This window comes from Mastigoproctus giganteus, chromosome 9, assembly GCF_048544385.1.
Source record: "Mastigoproctus giganteus isolate SK-2022 chromosome 9, ASM4854438v1, whole genome shotgun sequence".
NCBI lineage: Eukaryota > Metazoa > Arthropoda > Arachnida > Uropygi > Thelyphonidae > Mastigoproctus > Mastigoproctus giganteus.
In genome coordinates this window covers 104,798,018-104,809,733 of record NC_143583.1, presented here as the reverse complement: position 1 = coordinate 104,809,733, position 11,716 = coordinate 104,798,018, and the positions used below count along the sequence as shown (strand labels likewise).

General features: G+C 33.7%; 1 protein-coding gene across 1 annotated transcript; it reads left to right on the top strand.

The window, feature by feature from the left end:
* Nucleotides 1-50: 50 nt before the first annotated feature.
* On the top strand, nucleotides 51-11,351 carry LOC150080610 (polyubiquitin-C). The gene is made up of 4 exons (XM_090381607.1): nucleotides 51-182; nucleotides 2,903-4,761; nucleotides 7,191-7,418; nucleotides 11,058-11,351. The coding sequence occupies exons 2-4, from the start codon at nucleotides 2,910-2,912 to the stop codon at nucleotides 11,264-11,266; spliced, it is 2,289 nt and encodes a 762-aa protein (XP_090237733.1). The 5' UTR covers nucleotides 51-182; nucleotides 2,903-2,909; the 3' UTR covers nucleotides 11,267-11,351.
* Nucleotides 11,352-11,716: the final 365 nt, after the last annotated feature.

The following is an 11,716-nucleotide window of genomic DNA, read 5'->3' as shown; positions in this document are numbered from 1 at the left end:
AATATTCTCGTTGGTTGATTTTTGTTGCCAAGTCATTTTCATCCAATCAGAAAACTTGCAGCTAGTAACACGTACAGCACTTACGTACAGTGCAGTAGTGTATAAAGAACAGTGAGCTTGGTATTTATTATTGGAACTCTAAGCGATAACAACTGCGTTTGAGTATTTTAGCAACGGTGAAGGTAAGGGAATTTTCGATTATTTTAAAATTTTGGTATTAGTTAAGCTTTAGGTTAGCTGTACAGAATAGAGTAATTGATTACTATCAAAAACAACTGTGCTTTTTGGTAAGAACTCATATTATTTTAAATAGTTTTAGTTTTGTTTTTCCTTACTAATTTTTTTTTTTTTTTTTTTTTTGTTCTTGAAATTTGAAGAACATACTTGAAACCCTTGTGGGTGGGTATTTTAAGTGGTGGATTTACTGTAGAATAAAATGTAGCAGCGAAAGAAGTGTATGTTTCAACGGAAATTTAATGTTAATAAGTAACTTTCTTTCAACAGAAGTATGGGAGCTTTGTAACCGAAATAGGCCTAAATTCTCCTTTGGGAAGAGAGCGGAAATGCGCATTTAGTTTTACGCCGCCATCTTGGAAAAACAGTGGTCGTCATTCTTAGTAATCGAAAACTAAAGAACATTGGTGTCTAAATATGCTTATACATTAGAACTAGTTCATGATGAAGCTTGTATCAGTATTCCTAAATAGCCGAATAAAATTTAAGTACTTAAATTGTAATAATCATAAAGTTGATCAAAATTTAAAGCATTTGATAATAAGATTTCATTCATTATAATATGAACGAAATCTGCACCCATTGATTTTAGGATGCCCCTTGAGTTATGATTAACGATTGAAAATTACCCAAAGACTGGGTTGCGTTCTGGATAATTTTTTTTTTTTTTTTAGTGTATTTGTTAATAGTGGGGAATAGGCGCCCGATGGAGAATAAAACAAAATTTATATAAATGATAGGCGCAAACTATTGAGCTTTGTTTTTAAACAAGGACATAAGACTACGAACTGTTAAAAGTTGATACCCAGTTATGGGGTACAGGATAGCTTATTTTCTGTGAATCGAAGTCTTCTTGCTTAATTTGCTATAAAATTTAAGGTACAAGTAGGCTTTGCGTATGCCTCTCGATTAATTGAATCTTTCATTGGTGTAAATAAACCTGGTAAAATTCTAAATTTATTCGCAGACTTGATTCTATAGAATTACTCTTATGCCACTTAAATATTAAGATTAGTTAACTAAATTCCTATGCATTAGGGTGAAGTTTCTGGAATCTTGTCGGTACCCGTGATCAGACCATACATATTGGCTGTTGTCAGCCATACTCGCCCCTAAAGTGCATTGTATAGGAATTCAGTTATTATCCGAATGAATTTTGATCTTCACGTGGTATGAGAAATGGTCATTATTAAACGTATATTTCTCTTATCTGAATAAAGGCAAGTAACGCCCTTCCCAGCTATAATAGCCGTAGATGATCAGTTGTTGTCGAAATTAATTTTAGCCTTGGCGGTTAACTCCATATTATGGGTACACTTCCGGAGGAAGTGGCTTTTGTTTGAATCCGGCTAACTGAAAATTAAGTGTTAAACACTTTTGCTTGAAATAATTGTGGAATCAAAACAGCGACCGCGCGCATGCTCTATCCGAATTGAAAGTTCTGTCACAAGTCGGAACTTCTCCGTCACAATAAAATTCATAACGATTTGGAGCTGGCAGTGATTCGCGACTATGTAATCTCCCCCCCCCCCCCCGTGAATAAAGGGCAACTTCTTGTTGGATCACTGAAAGTCTGCAAACTCGCACGTTGAAAATCGGTTTAATCTTCGGACATTTGAAATTTAATCCTGAAGTTCGGTGTCGGGAGTCACAGTTAGCTGGCAAGTCACCGCCAGGTCCAACCTGTCGTGCATATTCTGACTGAGCATGCCCGACACTGTACTGCGGTACTTGCAATGGACTACGTACTCGGTAATTTTTCTCTTATCTGAATAAAAAACAATTTCTTGATTACATAATACGTTGATTACAAAAATAAAAGTACAGTTATAAACACAATGGAAATAGTGTTATTAATTAATCATAACACTGTCACTTTGTATTACCTAAAAATGACTTGTGATTTGTATCCATTGCAGTGTTACCTATATATAGAATAAGACCTGCCTTTCAATCGTAAGGTCCTTATCCTTGTGTGGGCGACACTTACCTTTCTGTCATAAGGCCCTTCTACAGAAAAAAAAATTATAATCAGAATGGGTCTGTATACCCATAAATTTAAGCATAAAGGGGTGTTAAATGTTTTGTGTGATTGCTTGTTTATGAAGCATGAATTTACACTTTTTTCCCCCTCTTACCAATTATAAAATTACATATGTAAAAATCGGAAGAATATTATCCACATTTTAGCAAAATAAAAACTTAAACTTAGTACTGTATGTACATAACTAAACAATGCTCTGTAATCTGATATTTCTGTTTAGTGACACTTGTTTTTAAGATTTTGTAAATCAGTTTTGGCCTTTTCCTCTATTTTCTTTGTGACCTTGGTCCTGCCATATCCAGTACTATTTTCAGCAGTGGATCTCCCATTGTTGAGGGATTTCTGTGCATTTTATTTAGCTATTCTTTGCCACCTTTTGCTAAATATGACTAGATTAAGCTTCCCATAATTTGCCTTCTAAAAGCATCTATTCAGAATTAGCTGCTTATGAAACTTAATATTAAAATTGCTGCTTTGGAAATAATATATTATGGAAGTGAAGTTCAGATTAAGTCTTCAGTTTCAAAAAAGCTAGAATTAAATTAGTCTTTAATTTAGACTAATTAGTAAGTGTAAATCTTAGGAAATTATCTTCCAGCCTGACTAATTTTACTTTTCTTTCAGTGAAACCATGCAGATTTTTGTGAAAACGTTGACTGGTAAGACCATAACACTGGAGGTGGAACCCAGTGATACTATTGAAAATGTAAAAGCCAAAATTCAGGACAAGGAAGGTATCCCACCTGATCAGCAGCGCTTGATCTTTGCTGGCAAACAACTAGAAGATGGTCGTACTCTCTCAGATTACAACATCCAGAAGGAATCTACTTTACATCTAGTTTTAAGGCTGAGAGGTGGCATGCAAATCTTCGTAAAAACACTTACTGGGAAAACAATTACACTAGAAGTTGAGCCTAGTGATACCATTGAGAATGTTAAAGCCAAAATACAAGACAAGGAAGGTATTCCACCAGACCAACAGAGACTAATATTTGCAGGCAAACAGTTAGAAGATGGTCGCACTCTTTCAGATTACAACATCCAGAAAGAATCAACACTACATTTGGTACTCAGGCTACGTGGAGGCATGCAAATCTTTGTGAAAACGTTAACTGGGAAAACCATAACACTAGAAGTTGAACCTAGTGACACAATCGAAAATGTAAAGGCTAAAATACAAGACAAAGAAGGTATTCCACCTGATCAGCAACGTTTAATTTTTGCTGGAAAGCAGCTGGAAGATGGACGCACACTGTCAGATTATAATATCCAGAAGGAATCCACTCTCCACTTGGTACTCAGACTGCGTGGTGGTATGCAAATTTTTGTGAAGACTTTAACAGGAAAAACTATAACACTGGAAGTTGAGCCTAGTGACACAATTGAAAATGTGAAAGCTAAAATACAAGACAAGGAAGGTATTCCACCAGACCAACAAAGACTGATATTTGCAGGCAAGCAGTTAGAAGATGGACGTACCCTCTCTGATTACAACATTCAGAAGGAATCAACACTTCATTTAGTTCTTAGGCTACGAGGTGGCATGCAGATATTTGTAAAAACACTGACTGGAAAGACCATCACTTTGGAAGTTGAACCTAGTGACACAATTGAAAATGTGAAGGCAAAGATTCAAGACAAAGAAGGTATACCCCCTGATCAACAAAGACTGATCTTTGCTGGCAAGCAACTGGAAGATGGCCGTACCCTCTCTGATTACAACATTCAGAAAGAATCAACACTGCATCTTGTTCTCAGGCTACGTGGTGGAATGCAGATATTTGTGAAGACACTGACTGGAAAAACTATAACACTGGAAGTAGAGCCTAGTGACACAATTGAAAATGTGAAGGCTAAAATACAAGACAAGGAAGGTATCCCACCAGACCAACAAAGACTAATATTTGCAGGCAAGCAGTTAGAAGATGGACGCACCCTCTCTGATTACAACATTCAGAAAGAATCAACACTGCATCTTGTTCTCAGGCTACGTGGTGGAATGCAAATATTTGTGAAGACATTGACTGGAAAAACAATAACACTGGAAGTTGAGCCTAGTGATACAATTGAAAATGTGAAGGCAAAGATTCAAGACAAAGAAGGTATACCCCCTGATCAACAGAGACTGATCTTTGCTGGCAAGCAACTGGAAGATGGCCGTACCCTCTCTGATTATAACATTCAGAAGGAATCAACACTGCACCTTGTTCTCAGGCTGCGTGGTGGTATGCAAATATTTGTGAAGACATTAACTGGAAAAACTATAACTCTGGAAGTAGAGCCCAGTGATACCATCGAAAATGTAAAGGCCAAAATACAAGACAAGGAAGGTATTCCACCTGACCAGCAAAGACTGATATTTGCCGGCAAACAGTTAGAAGATGGACGTACCCTCTCAGATTACAATATTCAGAAAGAATCTACACTTCATTTAGTGCTTAGGCTACGTGGTGGAATGCAGATCTTTGTGAAGACGTTGACAGGTAAATATTATTTTTTATATTCTAAATATAAAAATAGCTTTTCTTTTTGAAAGAAACTTGTTCGAAAGTTCAAATTTCCTAAAATTAAAATTGTGTAAATACTACCAGCATTGAGCTAAATTTCCTTGATAGTAAGAAATTGACCTAGCTATAAAGATATAGACTTTGGTATTTCCTCTTTGAAAGTAGTCTTTATTAAGACACCTATTGTGTAGCAGCCAATTCAGTAGTCCAGTGATCTTTCTGTGTGCCAAGTATAGTAATCAGTTGTCCAGAGGAATTGGCAGACTTGACACTTACCATGAGCACCATCTCCTGTACTGTGATATTGTTCCTGTGTACATCTTGTGTATGTATGTGATCAACCTTAATTGAGAAATATATAAAGAAATCTTGAATATAATCGTACTTTGTTTTTTTTGCTGTCTATTTTGACAGCCAAGATTTTGGGCAAATTCATATTCCAAGAATTTCTGTACTGTTGCCATATCAAATTTTATTGCTTCTTTCACCTTAAGATGAGTTTGCTACTTCATCTGCTTATGCATACATTAAGTGACCTAAGATTTCTAATAAACTAAATCTTATAAATTAAGAGATTTAGAAAATTCTTGTCTGTAAACTAAACAGGTGCAACTAGTATTGCTCCCATTTATTCTCAAACAAGTAGTTTTGACTGCCAATTTAATTTTCTTCTGGGATGAAAAAATTAAAGGTATTTAGAAACTTTTTTTTATTCTTAATGGAATAAACAGTGTTATAGCAGTTTACTCCAGCACCATAACCAGCCCAGTTCACAATAAATGAATAAAATTGTTAATTATATTTAGTAGCCATGTGGTTTTACAGTCTGCTCAGTGCATGGTACTGTCACTTAGCTATGTCAGGCACAAAGGGGTTTGTAAGCTTTACTAGTTGTGAATTTTTGAAATGTTATGCTTGCTAAAATTTTTATTTATTAACAAAACTAAACTTAAATGAATAGTTGATTTGATTTAAGGTCATTAGCTGGAATTAATTTCTACTGTAAATCTTGACATCAATCTGGGGCCTAATTTCATAATAGGGTGTGCAATCCAGACTATTTAGTGAGAAGACTGACTGGTAGATTCCTCCCACTCATTACTCTCCTTGCTGTATGCTCCAGTCATGTGACAAAAATTAAAGCTTAAATTGGGAAAAGTTCCCACTTCTAATTGCAACCATTTTTCTCATTTTGGGCTTGTCACATGACCCCTGTAACATGTGGCAAGGAGAGGGGGGGGACAGTGAGTGGGAGGAGCCTGGGATGTGTACCAGTTTAAGTGCTCTAACTTTCAAAGTTGTAGTACCAAGGATAGTGTGGTGGTTTTAAAAGTTCATTGGATGAGTAGTTATTGCCTCTTTTTTGAATGGATTAAAGTATTAAATAGTAAATCATCAAAATATGGATTTTTAGAAGGCATGTATAAAGTGCTTCTAATATACATAGAGCTACAAGACATATTCCAAGAATTTCTGTATAGATGGATGGAAATAGATGGAACTGTGCAGTCACTTGTGACAAATGAAAAGGCTTAATTTGATACCCTCTTGAATTCATTAAAAATGTTTAATTTTTAAACCCAGTTTTGATGCCCTGCACCTGGTGGGAAATTATATTATGAGCCTTTTTTTTTAGGAGTGTAAACAATGGATTTCATGCATGTGCATCCACAATGAGTTCAGTGAATTCTGCATTCATTTCTTGGGAAAGTGAGTGTTTGCATGTAGGGTTTCAACACAGCTTAAATAAGCTATTCAGGTTGCAGCACCCAGTTCATACAGTGTAGATGTTTGGGATAATTTATAATAAAATGAATATAAACCCTTCATTATTTGGTCAGGTGCAGTAAAAACAATCTTTTTTCATCTAATTTTTGTATATAGTTAATGTGTTTTGTTTAGACAGTTCATGCCTTTCTCAGATGTGGTCTCTTGAAGAGAAGTGCATAGAGAAAAGGCTGAAATATGAGTAGGTTTTTTTAGGGAAGAAAAAAGCACCCGAAATATAATGCACTATGTACATTAGCTTGTTTATAGACGCATATATAAAAACACTGCAAAAAACCTCAGGAATTTAAGTAATCTGTTCCAAGTAAATGAATTTAACTGCTTAAGAGGATCTTGGGATGTCTGGCTTAAATTGATAAGAGCCATTAAAGAAACTTTCGCAACTGTGCCAATGCCCTTAAGTTTTCATCTCGTGGTTATAATGCAACTTCTCATAAGTGAGATTAATCCCCTTAAATTTCCATTAATGGTATTTCTGACCTATTCTTTTTATGATAACTTGTTTAAGTGTCTAGACTTCAGTTACTTCTGACCATATTTAAGTTTAAAAAACTTTAATTTTTATCCTGTTAAAATCATAATTTGGAAGATAGTAAATCATCTTGGTTACCTTCTAGGTAAAACCATAACTCTAGAAGTAGAGCCAAGTGATACAATTGAGAATGTAAAGGCCAAGATCCAGGACAAGGAAGGTATTCCTCCTGACCAGCAACGTCTTATCTTTGCTGGGAAACAACTAGAAGATGGACGCACTCTATCAGACTACAACATCCAAAAAGAATCAACCCTTCACCTTGTTCTAAGGCTTAGAGGTGGAATGCAAATTTTTGTGAAAACACTTACAGGTGAGATTATTACATTTAATTCTTAATGCTTGTATACTTTAACTCAGTGGTCTCAACCTTTTTTAATAACAGCACCCCTAAGTAATTTTTTTATTTTGCAGCACACTACTCAATTTTTTGTGTGTGTATATATATATATATATATATATATATATATATATATATATATATATACACACACAGAGTATAATTTTATTCTTTATATATAGAGGTACTAAGTAAACATCCAATTATAGATCACCATAAAATTAAAGATCCTGTATACCTTATTTATAATGAAATAAACTTAAATTAAAAAAATAAGTAACTTAAACTCAAATTATATGGCACCCTGGTTGAAAGCCACTGCTTTAACTCTAGCCTCTTTATTCCATGCACTCTTGAGTCAATTTATATTCAGAATTTTCTGTTTGAAATGGCCTCTTAATTGGTGTTAGTTTGCACCTAGTAATTTTTTTTTTTTGCCTATTCAATAGAAGTATTCTTACACTTAATAGAGAAACTAAGCAAAATTTATCATTTCTTACTGAAGTCAAATAACTTGTCCAAATGTAGGACATGACAAGGTGCACTGCATCTGATTTCTACTTATACTGAATAGGGCCAAAGTATTAACTGCCTCATTGCAGCAGTTAATGAGCCATTCAGTTTAAGAGGGTTATATAAGTGCATTGCTCAGATTTTGCAACAAGTAGTTGATGTGAACTCTAAACTACTGATGCTGTTGCAATAATGTATCAGTAAGATATGAATGTTAGTTTCTAACCCACAATCAGAATGGTTTGAACTGAAAATGAGTCAACTTTTATAAAGGCTGCACTTTGATATACCTTATCAAACAGGTATTCAATACTTGAAAATATAGTTATTTAAAAACTTAGTTATAGTAACACCTTGTTATAATTTACAGTAAGGCTGTAATGTATCTTTGCATGCAGATACTTTGGAGTCCTCTCCAAAAATAGTTTTGGTTATGAACATAGCTAGCTTCTGCAATTATCCTAGTTTCCAAAATGTTCTATGGAACCCTCTTGCTCTGAGTTAAACACTTCTTGCTTCTATAAGTCTTTGGCATGAACTAGTGCTAATACATGAAAAGCAGATAGGGATTGCAATTGAAATCAAAATACTTTGTTATTACCTTCTGTTTCCTTTTTGGTTTCTTTCATAGCAAATTTTCAGCTCTAATCTTAAATTAGGTTGTGCATACCTAGGTTCAAGTTCTTGATCTGACTAATAAAATGCCAGAGAAATTTAACTTCTCAGTCTTTTAAATTCTGTCATGGGTGGATCTCAGTTGGTTGCCAGTAGTTGGATTTTTCATGCTAAGCTTGACAATTTCATTGTTTATGAATTCTAGATTGCCCTCTATTTCAATAACCAAGAAATAAACATTCTAGAACACAGGTGGCCAACTGCATTTGTGATGCAATCTAATTTTTTCCTTCAAAATGTGCCACAACTACCATCTCAAATTTAAACAAGGTTAAAAAAGTTAATCAACACATTGAAAATTATTTATAAATTAAATACAATTCAGAATTGTTTTAAATTAACTTACATGAAGTTTGTCTTCGTGTCATCTGCCAAACTTTCAAAATTGGGAATATACAGTGATAAGGCCAACCATAAAGGATCTTCTGTATGAAAGTCTGTAAGAGCACTGATTCTTTGTTTCAAATACTAAAATGCTGATTCACATGCAGAACCAAAACAGTGAATTTTAAAGTTCACTGCATTTTTTTACATTTGGATACTTTTCTGGCCAAACATTTCTAAAACTTTCTGATCTGGCTTTTAGGAAGATATTGTTTTGCAATATAATTTCATTTTCAAGTAATATTTTCCCCATGTGAAAAATCAGTGTTTCTGCAATTTGTTTCATATCTAAGTTGACACTAAATGGATAAGAAATATATTGAACATCTTGTCTTCACTTGGTTTTAAAATCATTGAATCTGATTTCAAAAATCATTCTCAATTTCCAAAACATTTCTCACTATTAAATGCAAAAACAGGATGTTTTTGCCAAATGACACTTGCATGTTTGCAATCTTTTTTTTTTTTTCCTCTTTGAGATCCTTAGTCATTGCCAAAAATTTATGAAGAAATACTACTAATCATGTAACCCACACTTTTTATTTTTTCCTTGTAATTCAGATCATTTAATTTAGTTGTAAAATCTGCCAAAAGATCCAGATCACACAACCACTCCATATTTTGTAGCTACCTTTAATTTTTTTTTTAATTTCATTCAGCAAATTTTGAAATCTCTAGAAACTTACTCCACCTCACACCTGTGTGTAATATCAGATCTGGTTCTTTTTCATTGTTGCATTTTGAAGTCTCTCCTTTGAAGAGATTGTCCTCTGATGGAATTCATGATTTTGAAAGCTATGTACATAACACTTAGTATTTAATCTTGTTATTGGATGATAGTGGTAACTCAATCTGGGAATTCATCCTTCTGGCACAATGCAATGAATCCATTAAGATGCTCCATCTGTTACTGATAAGAGCTTAAATAGTGGTAACTTAATTTTTTCAATAATGTTTGAATGAGATAAAGATCTAGCCATATTGTCATGATGAGAATTGTTTCTAATACTGTACCATACTTAGCAGCAATAAGTTTATTCTTTCTTTTAATAAAACCATACCCAGCAGTTCTCTAGTGGCAGATTCATTTTGTTAATTTTTTAAAGAGACTGTTTCTAAAAATTTCATCTTTGATGAATTGACTATCAGAAAATGATTGCTTTTTTTGCAAGATGACATAACTTTAAATGATGCTACAGTTACTGCTTTAGATTGTAAATTAGCTGTCATGAAGAAATTGTGTGAATAATCTGGATTTAAGTTTTTTATTTTCTAAGGTGGAAAATTTGTTTGCCCAATATTGTTTAAGTGGAAAATCCAATTGGCATTTAAACAATCGGATTTTCCATGTTTCAACCATGGAGTGCATTGATGTGCCTTACTAAATTTCCTCTTTTGGGTATAGCCATGGAAGCATTGCAAATCAAATGGCAACTTTTTTTTTTTCTTTTCTTTTACCATTACAAAAGTATTGTTTCTTGCTCTTGATGAAAATAAGTTACTCTTTTTCATAATATTCATTTTAAATCAAAAGGTATTAAATTAATTATAAGTACTGTCCAGTTACTAAATCAGCAAAAGTAATGCTTACCGATTAAAACTAAGTTGTGCAAACAGAATATTCTGTCTGAACAGCTAATGGAGGATAGTTTATGAAAAGGATTCCCCAAATGAGGAAGTTGTTTCCAAAATAACTGGACAAACACCACTGTTTATTTGCTCTGTTTGGTTATGTTGTTATAAGAATCAGTTTTGGATGCCTTTGTGATATTTCTCTAAGGCTGTTTCTGGAGGTCACAACCATAAAACATTTGCACTTTCCAATTTATTGGGCTTTATTTATTGCATGTGTAAGAAAATGCTAATTAACTTTTCAAAAATATTGAAGCAGCTAACATGGTTATAAAAGTTACTTTATTGTCATGTTGGTTATTTTTTCTTCAAATGAATCAAAGTTGAGTATTTTCTGTGCAGATTTCTAAACTCATGTATTTTTTTTTTTAACTCCTTGTAACTTGTCTTAAATTTTCCTACCCACAGGAAAAACAATAACCCTTGAAGTAGAACCTAGTGATACCATTGAAAATGTGAAAGCAAAGATTCAGGATAAAGAAGGGATCCCTCCTGATCAGCAACGCCTAATATTTGCTGGGAAGCAGCTAGAAGATGGCCGTACTCTTTCAGACTACAACATACAAAAAGAATCTACTCTCCACTTGGTTCTCAGACTTCGTGGTGGCAATCATTAAAGACTGACTTGAATGCTGCACTTTTCTGTATTTGAGAAATTTTAGTTTAAGTTAAAATTTAAATAAAGTGTTTATGCATATGTAACTAACTAGTTTGTCATTTAATTCAACTTCAGGGGATAACTTTCTAATTTGAGTAAGTTGTATGTCTGGCTGGCATTTTTTTAAAATAAAAATGCATGGTCTATTATATGCATGTCAAAACATGTGTATGCCATGGCAACTTACCTGTGATTTATCAATAGTGCAATTGTTTTGTCATTGCTTAACAATAAAAGAGTAAATCTTGTCTTGAGTTAGTGCAATTTATTGCATACTTTGTTCCTCTTACTTTTATATGATCAATGTTGTCATAGATACCTGTGACAACATTGTCACTTTCAGTGGAACAAATTATGCAATTGATGTTTGGTGAAATGAATGAACTACCTTTTTGTAGTTCATTCATTT